The sequence below is a fragment of the Balaenoptera physalus genome (genome assembly GCF_965194825.1).
Source record: "Balaenoptera physalus genome assembly, chromosome: 1".
In the NCBI taxonomy this organism is placed as follows: domain Eukaryota; kingdom Metazoa; phylum Chordata; class Mammalia; order Artiodactyla; family Balaenopteridae; genus Balaenoptera; species Balaenoptera physalus.
This window is the reverse complement of record NC_138882.1, coordinates 140,319,674-140,336,001: the sequence shown is the minus strand read 5'-3', so window position 1 is coordinate 140,336,001 and position 16,328 is coordinate 140,319,674. Positions and strand designations below refer to the sequence as shown.

Genomic DNA, 16,328 nt, shown 5'->3' with positions numbered 1-16,328 from the left:
CCTCCCGCCGGCGCTCGGCTCGGCGCGCGCACCGCCGCCCCCGCGCCCGGCACGCCGCCCCCACACCCACCTGCGCCCCCGGGGGTCCCGGGCCCCCCTTCCTTTGTTCTTCAAGCTATTTGCATGAGGATTATCTAATGACGCAGCAAGGATACAACGTGCTCGCCACAACGTGACCGTCGCCATTTTTCTGTTTTTATTCTATCTCTGCCATGTGATAGATTGGGGGGGTGGGGGTTGGAAAAGAGAGAGACAGGATTAAAAAAAAAAAAAAAAAAAAAAAAAACTTCCGGGTCTCATGACCGGGAAGGGAGAAAAACAAAAGAGACAAGACACAACTCCAGGGGAATGATGTGTGCGCGCGCGCGCGCGAGTGCGCGCTCTTGCCGTCTCTGCGCAGAGGAGGGAGGCTCCCGCAGTGGGCAGGGAGCATCCTCCCACCTTGGGAGCCCTGTGACTCCGGAGAGTCCAGATCGAGCCCTGTAGCCGTGGCGGTCGCGGGTCCCGGTCTCACACCCGCCGCCAACGCTCTGCGAAGCTGTCAGCTTGGTCCCTTCCTCTGGCTGCCTCCACTTGCCGGTCCACCCCAGAGCTCGCGCTCTCCCTCCCGGGCGGGTGTACAGTTCTGGGTTACGTGCAGAGAAGTCTCACTAACACCGTGAAGGAGGAAATGATCAAGTTTAAAGGCTACTGTATTTCCCAAGTTTTAAAATAGTTTGCTTCCATGATGTGCTGCATGACAACCGCGTGGCAACACTAGGCAGAACCTAATATTGGTTCGAATCCTTCCTCTCTTTCTCTACCCCCTTTTCTCTCTCTTCCCAAAACGGGACACACCCTTGTGTGGTGGTCCGTGGGGTTTGTTACGTGGGGACAGACCTTTCATCGCGGATTGACTTATTTAGAAAGAAAATTTTAATAAATGGTTGTTCAGGGTCATTGTTTAAGATGACAGTTGCATGGAGCAAGGTGGATTCCTGTTACACTCATCTCATTCACATTCAGAGGGCGTGATAGGCATTTCATTCTCTCCCAAGTCTCGTGTTCACGGGTTGCTGAAAAAAGTATTTGGGAACTCTGCCACATTTTTCAGTGAGCTATAGAATTTTGTGCTTTTGTTTACTACTGTATTTCCTTTGGGCACTTTCACTTTTGTTTCTCTTGAGTTTCCTTTCTGGTTTCTTGTCCTATTTCGTAATTCTGAGCAGAAATGGACTTAAGAGTGGGTTCGGGTTTCTCACTTTACAGGCGAAGAAACTGAGGCCCTGCGTAGTGAGGAGTTGCCCCAGGTGACACATTTAATTCGAATTGAGCCCTACTCACCTGATACATCTGTTAGTGGGGTGGCGATGGAAAGGAGGGGGGGAGTTAACTTAGCGACGACGTATAGCAGCAATTCTGCTTTGTGAAATTCATATCCTAGAAATTAAAGATGGAGAACACTTGCCAGATCATTCACGTCTTAGGACTGTTGTGAACTGATTGCTTCTTCAAAACCCCCTTCCTTGTGCCTTGACTCCAGTATATCTGTTAATTCAGGTTCTCCTTCACCTTTCCATGCGAGAGTTTGCCGTCTCACTGAACAACCCTACATGATTGCTATGAGGTAATTTTATTAGAATCACAGAGATGGCCACTCCCCCTTTGTGCACCCACTGTGTCCCTTTTATATTTATTTCCTGGTGCCTTTCACACTTCATTGTACAGGACAGTTGCTGTACCTCCCTGAACTAGAGGGTAAGCTTTGAGGGTCACGGCCATGTTAATCTTATATCTCCCATGTTTAGCACCCTGCCTGGCAATGAATGAGCCAGTGAAGGTCTGAAGAGGATTTTTTCCATAATTCCATCCTGACCATTTCTAGGAAATTTCTTCCATGTTTTTGGTGAAAGCGGAACACTGGAGATGCTTTTTGATTCTTACACCTCTGCGGAACATTTTTTGGCTTCTAATTTACAGAGCCAAGAAAAACATAATTTGCTTTTTCAATTTTTTTTTAAAACAACTGCTGTCTCCCCTCTTTTTACCATATTTGGTTCCTCTTCAAATTCCATCTAATTCATATAATTAGTTATGCCAACACTTGCCCTTTGAGTTTTGCTTTCATAGACTCCAAGAGGTTGGTGAGGTTCAAACTGATTTTACTCTGCTCAGCCTGGAATTAAATTATAAGAGGCAGCATTCTTTATGAGACTCGGATTCTTCCTGGAACCCAGTGAACTAAGTGAGGAGGCTGGCAGTTGAGCAAGCGGAAGAGGGCTGCTGGAAAGATGTCAGCATCTGGACAAAAAGTGCACATTTGCAACTTTAAAGGATTGGAGAAAAGCTGATAAATGTAATTATATTTACAGCTTGGAGAAGGATCTGGACTGTCACAGGTGAGCTCAGACACATCCAGATCGATGAGGTTCCATTGCATATCTGAGCATGAACTGCACGTATTCCTTTGGATAGGGCAGACAAGCTGATATTACTGATCGTAACATCTAAAGTTCATATGTTTCATCCCAGATAATAACAGTGTGATAATAATTTTAAGGGCAAAAATAACAACTTCCAGCAAGGTGGAGATGAAGCCTAATTATAGGTAATGTCATGTGCTCCCTTAAATACAAAGCTCAACAGAGAAAAAAGGGACACAGCTCAAAAATATAGGGAATACCTCTCTATCTCTTGTCTTCCACATCCGTGCACTCACATCACGATATTCTTTATCAAACTTTAGTCCTCTGGGGTATTACATAGTTGCTGATTAAAGAGAACTCTTATAGGCACACTCAACAACTCTTCTTTCATCTCTCGAATACACACTTGCAAAATGACAATTCTTGGTGTGTGAGATGAACTTTGGAATCAGGTCCTAATCTCAGCTCTGCCAAATCTATTAGCTGTGTCATCCTGGGTAAATTATTCATCAGTTCTGATTCTCTGTTTCTTTATGCATAAAATGAGGATTACAACACCTACCTCAAAGAGGAGTTTTTAGGACTGAAATTTAATCAAAATTTAATAAAATATATGTAAAGACCTCTCATCGTCCTTGGAACATAATTTTTAATAACAAGCAGCTGTAATAATGTTGTTATTGTATTTGTATTTACCCCATGCAGTTTTTAGAATTAGTCTATCCCTTTTGGCTTCCTACTCTTGACCCTTCAACAAAACTGCTATTGGTAAAAGTTCTGTGACTATGAAGATAAATAAGAATAAAGTCCTGCCTTCAAGTTCACACTTCAGCCTTGGAAAAGATACATATGCCAGTAACTATACTGATACTGGAGGACTGAAGACAAGTACTTGGTTCATACCACTTTATGATGATCTATCTGAGAAATACTTAATTAAGATCTAGATTTATTAATAGCCAGGTACTGACAATACTTGTGGAAGCAGTTAGGAAAATACCAAACAAACGAACAAGCAAACAAACAAAACACCTCAAAAGAAAAATAAACCCCACTCATTTTCACACAAACGAGGAAAATTACATTTAAAACTCCCTCTAATCAGCATCATTATGCAGCTTTTGAAAAGTTTTCTGGTCCCATAGATGAGACAGGCTTCTTTTGCCAGGTTGTGAAAAATATGCCAGGTTGTACCTTTGACGTACTGTTGGACAAATGTAGTTAATAGGAAGCACTTCTGGTTGTTAATTAATTAGATCGCTTTAATCAAGAACTATTTTCTGAGAAACTTATTCCCAGCCCTGGGTCAGATGCTAAGGAAACAAAGATGGTGAAGATAGACTTTGCCCTTAAGGAACTCATTCAACAAGTGTTTATTGATTACCTTCGGGGATGTGACGGTGAACAAGACATGAGCTTACTACATGGAGATGGATATATACACATATCTTTCCAGCTTCCTCAAGAAGTATGTGACAGACACAGGGTTTGGGCAAGACAAAATATATATATTCCTTGCCCCACCTCAAAAGTTTTTGTTCCTTGAAACAAAGAGCGGCTCTTGAAAGAATAGTTTGGTCTCTGTTGCCCACATGAACCTGGGAATCTCACTAGCGTTAGGCAGAATTGTGAAGTGAGCAGTTATTTTCAATTCTCCTCGAGTCTGGGCTATTTAAACAGCTTTCTGGTCTCTCAGTTCCTGTCTTTCTGAACTATTTTGTTCTTCAAAGGGCTACTATAATGGTGATTCTAAAATACAAACCCGATTATATTATTCCCCTGCTTAAAATTTTTCATGGTTCCCCATTATCTGCCCAGCATGGCACACAAGATTCTTCGTGGTCTTGTTCTGCCAAGCCTTCTAGCCGCATCCTCCATAAGACCCACATGTAGGAGTACCAGATTTAGTAAATAAAAATACCGGCTGCCCAGTTTAATGTAAGTTTCGGAGAAACAACAATTTTTTGGTATAAATGTCTCCCCAATATTGCATGAGACATACTTATACTAAAATATTCATTGTTTATCTGAAATCCTGATTTAAAGGGGCATCTTGTATTTTATCTGGCAGCCCTCACTACTCATGCCAGCCAGATTAATTAACTTGCCGTTCCCCACTGGTCTCTTCATGCCCTTATCAGTACTTGAGAGCCTCTCCATCCTGCCCCTTATCCACATGATATTCTTCTGCTGCTTCTTCAAAAGCCGGTTATGGGATCTGGAACTCTGCAAGGGTGAGCTTAGAATCCAGTGTGCTGGGGATGAGCCTGGCCACCTGTGAGCCTTGTTTAATACCTGGGCTTCTGCCCTAGTTCCTGTTCATCTTTTCCATTCTCCCTCCTGAAACTGGAGTTCTTCCCTGAACCTCCGTTTATTTGGCTGGGACCCACACGTGGTTTTGCACCCTTGCCAATTCTCTCCATGGGGCTGTGGGGCTAGATCCTTTCTCCCAGCTGCTGGCTGGGCTCCTGACTAAACTAAATAGATCATTGAAACCTGTCTCAGATCCTGTCATCTTCCTGTCTTGCCTACTACAAAGGCTGAACAAGAGACTCAAATAAGATGAAGTTTGTGAAAGTGGATTGTAAATTATAAAGTCTCTATGATGGTAATTTAGGTTAGAAACTAATTTCAAGCTCTTCACCTGGTTCTATACAGGAAAGCTTCTCTCTAAAGTTCTCTGGATTTCCTCTGTGTCAGGCATATATGCCTGGTGATATACGATGCTCAAAATGATGTGGAAATTTTCCAAACGTCCTCTAATTTTGATTAGCGCATTCAACCACTCTGGCTTTTGCATTATGAATGGATCTAGACTAGTGGCTTTAATTTTTAAAATTTTAATTTTATGATCCAGGATGCACCTCTTCATAATGGAAGCCAAAGTCTCGTGAACTATGTCATAATGTGAGTGTGTGTGTTGAACTCTGATATTTTCTATTCTATTTCATCTTCTAAAAATTGGTGGACTTCCTTGGTGGCGCAGTGGTTAAGAATCCACCTGCCAATGCAGGGGACACGGGTTCGATCCCTGGTCTGGGAAGACCCCACATGCCGTGGAACAACTAAGCCTGTGCATCACAACTACGGAGCCTGCGCTCTAGAGCCCATGAGCACAACTACTGAAGCCCACACGCCTAGAGCCCACGCTCTGCAAAAAGAGAAGCCACCGCAATGAGAAGCCCGGGCACCCCAACGAAGAGTAGCCCCTGCTCGCTGCAAGTAGAGAAAGACTGCGCACAGCGACAAAGACCCAATGCAGCCAAAAATAAAATTAATTAATTAATTTTAAAATAATTGGTTAACCCACGATATTAATTTCATAACCCACTAATGGGTTGTGACTTGCATTTTGCTAAGCGCTGGTCTCCACAATCCATGATGTTTCCTGTATTATCCAACTGACCAGGACAGCTGTCAAATGTCAGCCTCATGCGGTGCAGTCCCCAATAGGAACCACCTTGCCTGCAAAGGGTTTGAGGCCACCTCACTGAGGTAAGTCACAGTTGTCCCTTTTGATAACATCAGTAAGCAGAGTACTGCAGCCAGACTTTCTAACCTGCCTGCGGTTAATATACAAAATTTCTGGCAAGGCCATTTATAAAGAGGGATAGCTCAAAATTATCACAAATGGCAACTACATTCATTTTAGAATAGAGGGATATTGTTTGGGGGCTAATTCTTTCTCAAACTTAAAAAAAAAAATCATTCCTGGTTGGGTAAAAGAGTCTTTTAGGTTTCTGAGATTCCACATTGATTTCGTAGTTAAATGTAAATGAAAGCTCTCTCACTCGCTGCTATGATTTTGTTTTACTCTCCTTTCCCCTAAATGGTGAGCAGGTTAATCTGATATTCAGAAGCTGGGCAACAGTAGATTCCAGAAAAAATAAAATGTATAGAAAGGAAGTATTTTTCAAAAGGAGAGGAAAGAAGACAGTTTACCTAAGGAATTCTTATGATACAGGGAGTCAATCCAGCTGCTAGAATTTAAGATTTTCTCCCCCCTACCCCACCCTCTTCTTTTACTCAGGGCTGCCTCATTCATTTTTCTTTATGGTAGGGTTTTATTTTTGTCGGTTTTGTTGGCCTTGAAAAAAACAGATCAGTGGTGGCACAAAAGATGGATTGGAGATGAGAACAGGAGAAGAGGAATTAGAGGCAGCTAGTATAGACAACTGTTTGGCTACAAAAGCTAACAGAGAAATAAGGTAATAATCAAATGAGGGAAATCAGATCAAGGCAAGATTTTTGTTTGCTTGTCTTGAAAGTGCTTGAAAAAATTCATATACTGATGGAAATGATCCAGTAGAGGAAAAGTTCATGATGTAGGATGGAGGTAGGATTTGCTGGTCTGGTGTTCTTGAGTCTGCTGTGGGAGGGGAAGAATGCATAAGTGGAAGCTTTTACGTAGGATCACGGAGCATGCAGGAAGGACGGGGTCTAAGCATGTACACCTGTACGGACATGTGGATGTGGTAGGAGCAAGTGGAAGCTCTCTTCTGATCCTTCAGTTTTCTCAAGAAAGAAGCACAGTCATCAGCTGAGAGTGAAGATGGGGGAAAAGAGAGGCACAGGTGTAAAATAGTCCATTAGCAGAAAGTGAACGTATGACTGTAGAGTGCAGGAAAGTGAATGGATCAGGGAGATGGAGGATGTTAGCTGGGGAACAGTAAGGGCCTTCTTAAGTTCCTCGTGACAAGCTTAAAGTGAGACCAGTGTGGGTAGAAAGTTGGATTTAACCAGGGTTGTGAGTTTGCCAACCAGTATGACAGAATTAAGGTGATCAAGGGAGTTTAGGGAGTGATTATGTCTATTGACTCTGAATTTTAAGCTGAGTAAAGAGGGAATGGAGAACCACAAGGGGCAAAGGACAATAAAAAAAAAAAAATGGTGCCTAAGATGCTCCTCCCTCTGGTCTTTGCATGACTGACTCCCTCTTGTGATTTAGCCATTCTCTAATGTCACCTGTTTAACTTTCTTCCGAGTACTTAACATGTTTTCTTTTTACGCATACCTTGGAGACACTGCAAATTAGGTTCCAGACCACCTTAATAAAGTGAATAACATTTAAAAAGCAAATATCACAATAAAGCAAGTCACACAAATTCTTTGGTTTCCCAGTTCACATAAAGGTTATGTTTACACTTAATGTTATCTACTAAGTGTGCAATAGCATTATGTCTAAAAAGAATGTACATACCTTAATTTTTTTTTTTGGCTGCGTTAGGTCTTCGTTGCTGCGTGCGGGCTTTCTCCTGTTGTGGTGAGCGGGGGCTACTCTTCGTTGCAGTGCACGGGCTTCTCATTGTGATGGCTTCTCTTGTTGTGGAGCATGGGCCCTAGGCAAGCAGGCTTCGGTAGTTGCAGCACGTGGGCTCAGTAGTTGTGGCACGTGGACCCTAGAGCTCACAGGCTTCAGTAGTTGTGGCACTTGCGCTCAGTAGTTGCGGTGCGCGGGCTCTAGGGTGCGTGGGCTTCAGTAGTTGTGGTGCGCAGACTCAGTAGTTGTGGCGCACGGGCTTAGTTGCTCCGCGGCATTTGGGATCTTCCTGGACCAGGGATAGAACCCGTGTCCCCTGCATTGGCAGGTGGATTCTTAACCACTGTGCCACCAGGGAAGTCCTACATACCTTAATTTTAAAAAACTTTATTGTTAAGAAATGCTAACTATCATCTGAGCCTTCAGTGAGTCATAATCTTTCTTCTGGTGGAGGATCTCGCCTCGATGTTGATGGCTGCTGACTGAACAGGGTGGTGGTTGCTAAAGGTTGGGATGGCTCTGGTAATTTCTTAAAATAAGGCAACAATGAAGTTTGCCAAATTGATTGACTCTTTCTTTCACAAAAGATTTCTTTGTAGCATGAAATGCTGTTTGATAGCATTTTACTCACAGTAGAACTTCTTACAAAGCTGGAGTCAATTCTGTCAAACCCTGCCACTGCTTCATCAACTAAGTTTATGTAATATTCTAAATCCTTTGTTGTCATTTCAACAACCATCACATCATCTTCACCAGGAGTGAAGAAATCACTTTCTTTCCTCAACCATAAGAAGCACCTCTTCATCCACTAAAATTTTGAGATTACAGCAATTTAGTCACATCTTCAGGCTCCATTTCCAATTCTGTTTCTCTTGCATTTTCCATCACATCTTCAGTTACTTCCTCCACTGAAGTCTTGAACTCCTCAAAGTCATCCATGAGGGTTGGAATCAACTTCTAAACTCCTGTTACTGTTGGTATTTTGACCTCTTCCCATGAATCACAAATGTTCTTAATAGCATCTAGAATGGTGAATCCTTTCCAGAAGGTTTTCAATTGACTTCGCGCAGATTCATCAGAGGAATCACTATTTACAGCAGCTATAGCTTTATGAAACATATTTCTTAAATAATAAAACTTGAAAGTCAGAATTACTCCTTGATCCATAGGCTGCAGGATGGATGTGTTAATAGGCATGAAAACATTAATCTCATTGTACATCTCCATCAGAGCTCTTGGGTAACCAGGTGCATCGTAAGTGAACAGTAATATTTTGAAAGGAATCTTTTCTTCTGAGCAGTAGGTCTCAACAGTGGGCTTAAAATATTCAGTAAACCATTTTGTAAACAAGTGTGCTGTCATCCAGGTTTTGTTGTTTCACTGATAGAGCACAAGAAAAGTAGATTTAGCATAAGTCTTAAGGACCCTAGGGTTTTCAGAATGGTAAATGAGCACTGACTTCAACTTAAAGTCACCAGATATATTAGCCCCTACTAAAAGAATCAGCCTGTCTTTGAAACTTTGAAACCAGGCATTGACTTCTCCTAGCTAACTATGAAAATCATGGATGGCATCTCTTCCCAATAGAAGGCTATTTTGTCTACATTAAAAATCTATTGGAAACAACAAGCAAGACAGGAACACAAACCCACCCATCAGCAAACAGGCTGCCTAAAGTCGTACTAAGCCCACAGACACCCCAAAACACACCACCTGACACGGACCTGCCCGTTGGAGGGACAAACTCCAGCTCCACCCACCAGAACATAGGCACCAGTCCCTCCCACCAGGAAGCCTACACAAACCACTGGACCAACCTCACCCACTGGGAGCAGACACCAGAAGCAAGAGGAACTGCAAACCTGAAGCCTGTGGAAAGGAGACCTCAAACACAGTAAGTCAGACAAAATGAGAAGACAGAGAAATATGTTGCAGATGAAGGAGCAAGATAAAAACCCACAAGACCAAATAAATGAAGAGGAAATAGGCAAGCTACCTGAAAAAGAATTGAGCATAATGATAGTAAAAATGATCCAAAATCTTGGAAACAGAATGGAAAAAATACAAGAAATGTTTAACAAAGACCTAGAAGAACTAAAGAACAAAGAAACAGTGATGAAAAATGTGATCACCAAAATTAAAAATACACTAGAAGGAATCAGTAGCAGAATAACTGAGGCAGAAAAACAGATAAGTGAGCTGGAAGATAGAATGGTGGAAATAACTGCCATGTAGTAGAATAAAGAAAAAAGAATGAAAAGAATTGAGGACAGTCTCAGAGACCTCTGGGACAACATTAAACACACCAACATTCAAATTATAGGGGTCCCAGAAGAAGAAGAGAAAAAGAAAGGGTCTGAGAAAATATTTGAAGAGAATATAGTCAAAAACATCCCTAACATGGGAATGGAAATAGTCAATCAAGTCCAGGGAGCACAGAGAGTCCCATACAGGATAAACTCAAGGAGAAACATGCCAAGACACATATTAATCAAACTAACAAAAATTAAATACAAAGAAAAAATATTAAAAGCAGCAAGGGAAAAGCAACAAATAACATACAAGGGAATCCCCATAAGGTTATCAGCTCATCTTTTAGCAGAAACTCTGCAGGCCAGAAGGGAGTGGCAGGATATATTTAAAGTGATGAAAGGGAAAAACCTACAACCAAGATTATTCTACCCGGCAAGGATCTCATTCAGATTTGACAGAGAAATCAAAAGCTTTACAGACAAGCAAAAGCTAAGAGAATTCAGCACCATCAGACCAGCTTTACAACAAATTCTAAACAGAACTTCTCTAGGCAGGAAACACAAGAGAAGAAAAAGACCTATAAAAACAAGCCCAAAACAATTAAGAAAAATGGTAATAGGAACATACATATTGATAATTACCTTAAATGTAAATGGATTTAACACTCCAACCAAAAGATACAGACTGGCTGAATGGATACAAAAACAAGACCTGTATATATGTTGTCTACAAGAGACCCACTTCAGACCCAGAGACACATACAGACTGAAAGTGAGGGGATGCAAAAAGATATTCCATGCAAACAGAAATCAAAAGAACTGGAGTAGCAATACTCATATTGGACAAAATAGACTTTAAAATAAAGACTGTTACAAGAGACAAGGAAGGACACTACATAATGATCAAGGGATCAATCCAAGAAGAAGATATAACAATTGTAAATATTTATGCACCCAAATAGGAGAACCTCAATACGTAAGGCAAATGCTTACAGCCATAAAAGGGGAAATCAACATTAACACAATAATAGTGGGGGACTTTAACACTCCACTTACACCAATGGATAGATCATCCAGAGAGAAAATTAGTAAGGAAACACAAGCCTTAAATGACACATTAGACCAAAAAGACTTAATTGCTCTTTATAGGACATTCCATCCAAAAGTAGCAGAATACACTTTCTTCTCAAGTGCACAAGGAACATTCTCCAGGATAGATCACATCTTGGGTCACAAATCAAGCCTCAGTAAATTTGAGAAAATTGAAATCATGTCAACCACCTTTTCCAACCACAACGCTATGAGATTAGAAATCAATTACAGGAAAAAAAACTGTAAAAACAAAAATACATGGAGGCTAAACAATATGCTACTAAATAACCAAGAGATCACTGAAGATATCAAGGAGGAAAGAAGAAATTACCTAGAAACAAATGACAATGAAAACACAATGACACAAAACCTATGGGATGCAGCAAAAGCAGTTCTAAGAGGGAAGTTTATAGCAATATAACCTTACTTCAAAAAACAAGAAAAATCTCAAATAGACAACCTAACCTTACACCTAAAGCAACTAGAGAAAGAAGAACAAACAAAACCCAAAGTTAGTAGAAGGAAAGAAATCATAAAGATCAGAGAAGAAATAAATGAAATAGAAACAAACAAACAAAAAAACAGTAGCAAAGAGCAATAAAAGTAAAAGCTGGTTCTTTGAGAAGACAAATAAAACTGATAAACCTTTATCCAGACTCATCAAGAAAAAAAGGGAGAGGACTCAAATCAATTAAATTAGAAATGAAAAAGGAGAAGTTACAACTGACACGGCAGAAATACAAAGGATCATAAGAGACTACTACAAACAACTATATGTCAATAAAATGGACAATCCAGAAGAAATGGACAAATTCTTAGAAAAGTACAAACTTCCAAGATTGAACCAGGAAGAAATAGAAAATATGAACAGACCAATCACAAGTAATGAAGCTGGAACTGTGATTAAAAATCTTCCAACAAACAAAAGTCTGGGACCAGATGGCTTCACAGGTGAATTCTATCAAACATTTAGAGAAGAGCTAACACCTATCTTTCTCACGCTCTTCCAAAAATTTACAGAAGGAAGAACACTCCCAAGCTCATTCTACAAGACCACCATCACCCTGATACCAAACCAGACAAAGATATCACAAAAAAAGAAAATTACAGGCCAATATCACTGATGAACACAGAAGCAAAAATCCTCAACACAATACTAGCAGACCGAATCCAACAACACATTAAAAGTATCATACACCATGATCAAGTGGGATTTATCCCAGGGATTCAAGAATTCTTCAATGTATGCAAATCAATCAGTGTGATACACCATATTAACAAACTGAAGAATAGAAACCATATGATCATCTCAATAGATGCAAAAAAATCTTTCGACAAAATTCAACACCCATTTATGATAAAAACGCTCCAGGAAGTGGGCACAGAGGGAACCTACCTCAACATAATAAAGGCCATATATGACAAACCCGCTGCAAACATCATTCTCAATGGTGAAAAACTGAAAGCATTTCCTCTAAAATCAGGAACAGGACAAGGATGCCCACTCTCGGCACTATTATTCAACATCGTATTGGAAGTCCTAGCCACAGCAACCAGAGAAGAAAAACAAGTAAAAGGAATCCAAATTGGCAAAGAAGAAATAAAACTGTCACTGCTTGCAGATGACAGGATACTATACATAGAGAATCCTAAAGATACCACCAAAAAACTACTAGGGCTAATCAATGAATTTAGTAAAGTCACAGGATACAAAATTAATACACAGAAATCTCTTGCATTCCTATACACTAACAATGAAAGATCAGAAAGAGAAATTAAAGAAGCAATCCCATTTACCATTGCAACAAAAAGAATAAAATACCTAGGAATAAACCTACCTAAGGAGGCAAAAGACCTGTACACAGAAAACTATGAGACACTGATGAAAGAAATCAAAGATGACACAAACAGATGGAGAGATATACCATGTTCTTGGATTGGAAGAATCAATATTGTGAAAATGACTGTACTACCCAAAACAATCTACAGATTCAGTGCAATCCCTATCAAATTACCAATGGCATTTTTCACAGAACTAGAACAAAAATTTTTACAATTTGTATGGAAACACAAAAGACCTTGACAGCAAAAGCAATCCTGAGAAAGAAAAACTGAGCCAGAGGAATCAAGCTCCCTGACTTCAGGTTATTCTACAAAGCTACAGTAATCAAGACAGTACAGTACTGGCACAAAAACAGAAATATAGATCAATGGAACAGGGTAGAAAGCCCAGAGATAAACCCATGCACATATGGTCACCTAATCTATGACAAAGGACTCCAGAATATACAGTGGAGCAAAGATAGCCTCTTCAATAAGTGGTGTTGGGAAAACTGGACAGCTGCATGTAAAAGAATGAAATTAGAACACTCCCTAACACCATACACAAAAATAAACTCCATATGGATTAAAGACCTCAATGTAAGGCCAGACACTATAAAACTCTTAGAGGAAAACATAGGCAGAACACTCTTTGACATAAATCGCAGCAAGATCTTTTTTGACTCACCTCCTAGAGTAATGAGAATAAAAACAGAAATAAACAAATGGGACCTAATTAAACTTAAAAACTTTTGCACAGCAAAGGAAACCATAAACAAGACGAAAAGACAACCCTTGGAATGGGAGAAAATATTTGCCAGTGAAGCAGCTGACAAAGGATTAATCTCCAAAATATACAAACAGTCCATGCAGTTCAATATCAAAAAAAAAACAAACCACTGAATCATAAAATGGGCGGAAGACCTAAATAGACATTTCTCCAAAGAAGACATATAGATGGCCAACAAACACATGAAAATATGCTCAACATTTCTAGTTATTAGAGAAATGCAAATCAAAACTACAATGAGGTATCATCTCACACCTGTCAGAATGGCCATCATCAAAAAATGTACAAACAATAAATGCTGGCGAGGGTGTGGAGAAAAGGGAACCCTCATGCATTGTTGGTGGGAATGTAAATTGATACAGCCACTATGGAGAACAGTATGGAGGTTCCTTTAAAAACTAAAAATAGAACTACCATATGATCCAGCAATCCCACTACTGGGCATATACCTGGAGAAAACCATAACTCAAAAAGATACATGTACCGCAATGTTCACTGCAGCTCTATTTACAATAGCCAGGACATGGAGCAACCTAAATGTCCATCAACAGAGGAAAGGATAAAGAAGATGTAGCACATATATACAATGGAATATTATTCAGCCATAAAAAGGAATGAAATTGGGTCATTTGTAGAGACATGGATGGACCTAGAGACTGTCATACAGAGTGAAGTAAGTCAGAAAGAAAAAAACAAATATTGCATATTAACACATATATGTAGAATCTGAAAAAATTGGTATAGATGATCTTATTTACAAAGCAGAAATAGAGACACAGACATAGAGAACAAACATATGGACACCAAGGGGGATGGGGGTGTGTGGGATGAATTGGGAGATTGGGATTGACATATATACACTATTGATACTATGTATAAAATAGGTAACTAATGAGAACCTACTGTATAGCACAGGGAACTCTACCCAGTGCTCTGTGGTGACCTAAATGAGAAGGAAATCCAAAAAAGAGGGGATATATGTATATGTATAGCTGATTCACTTTGCTGTACAGTATAAACTAACACAGTATTGTAAAGCAATTATACTCCAATAAAAAATAATAATAAAATAAATAAGCAATAAATAATAATTTTTAAAAAACCTCTCCCCTCCAATCCATTCTCTCTGTGGCTGCTAGATTCATTTTGCTAAAACCCTGTCTTATCTTGTTATTCCTCCACTCAAAAACCATCAGTGGCTCTTACTGCCTGTGGTATAAATAGTTTGTGTAATCAAAGTATCCCATAAAAAAAAAAATCTATTGTTTAGTGTAGCCACTTTCGTTAATTATCTCAGCTGGATCTTCTGGATAACTTGCTGCTGCTTCTACATCAGCACTTCCTGCTTCCCCTTGCACTTTTACGTTATGGAGGTGGCTTCCTTCCTTCAGCTTCATGAACCAACCTCTGCTAGCTTAAAACTTTTCTTCTGCAGCTTCTTCACCTCTCTCAACTTTCACAGAACTGAAGAGAGTTAGGGCTTTGCTCTGGATTAGACTTTGGCTTAAGGGAATGCTGTGGCTGGTTCGATCTTCTATTCAAATTGCTAAAACTTTCTCTGTATCATCAGTAAGGCTGTTCTGCTTTCTTATATTCCTGTGTTTATTGGAGTAGCACTTTTAATTTCCTTCAAGAACCTTTCCTTTGCATTCACAGCTTGGCTAACTGTTTGGTGCAAGAGGCCTAGCTTTCAGCCTTTCTCAGCTTTCAACATGCCTTCCTCACTAAGCTTAATCATTTCTAGCTTTTGGTCTAAAGTGAGAAATGTGTGACTCTTCCTTTTACTTGAACACTTAGAGGCCACTGTAGGGTTATTAATTGGCCTAATTTAAATATTGTTGTGTCCCAGGGCATAGGGAGGCCTAAGGAGAGGAAAAGAAATGAAGGAACAGCTGGTCAGGAGAGCCATCAAAACACATACATTTATTAAGTTCACCATCTTATATAGGCACAGTTCACGGTGCCCCAAAACAATTACAATAGTAACATCAAAAATCACTAATCACAGATCACTATAACAAATATAATAATAATGACAAAATTTGAAATATTGCAAGAATTACTGAAATGCGACACAGAGACCTGAAGTGAGAAAATTCTACTGGAAAAATGGTGCTGATAGACTTGCTTGACACAGAGTTGCCACAAACCTTCAATTTATTTATTTATTTATTTATTTATTTATTTATTTATTTATTTATTTATTTATTGCTGCGTTGGGTCTTCATTGCTGCACGCTGGCTTTCCTGTTGTTGTGGTAAGCAGAGGCTACTCTTCGTTGCGGTGCATGGGCTTCTCATTGCAGTGGCTTCTCTTGTGGAGCACAGGCTCTAGGCGCACAGGCTTCAGTAGTTGCAGCACATGGACTCAGTAGTTGCAGCACATGGGCTCAGTAATTGCAGCACATGGGCTCAGTAGGTGCAGCGCATGGGCTCAGTAGTTGCGGCTCATGGGCTCTAGAGCACAGGCTCAGTAGTTGTGGTGCATGGGCTTAGTTGCTCTGCCATACATGGGATCTTCCCAGACCAGGGCTCGAACCCATGTCCCCTGCATTGGCAAGTGGATTCTTAACCACTGCACCATCAGGGAAGTCCCAACCTTCAATTTTAAAAAATGCAGTGTTGGGAATTCCCTGGTGGTCCAGTGGTTAGGACTCCACACTTCCACTGCAGTGGGCATGGATTCCATCCCTGGTCGGGCAGCTAAGA

General features: G+C 40.3%; 1 protein-coding gene across 4 annotated transcripts in view; it reads right to left on the bottom strand.

Annotated features, from left to right (window-relative positions):
* Positions 1-8,387, bottom strand: part of LOC309656937 (uncharacterized protein) — a 78,770-nt gene extending 70,383 nt beyond the window's left edge. For 2 of the 4 annotated variants that reach the window (XR_014261621.1, XM_082453924.1), the window contains exon 1: positions 71-5,444. Coding sequence is in view for 3 of the 4 variants with exons in the window: in XM_082453924.1 (XP_082310050.1) it covers positions 71-186 (116 nt within the window). In the remaining variant the exon portion in view is untranslated. Of the gene's footprint in view, positions 1-70 lie in introns of all 4 variants that reach the window. The other 2 variants (XM_082453925.1, XM_082453926.1) reach the window with 2 other exon arrangements.
* Positions 8,388-16,328: the final 7,941 nt, after the last annotated feature.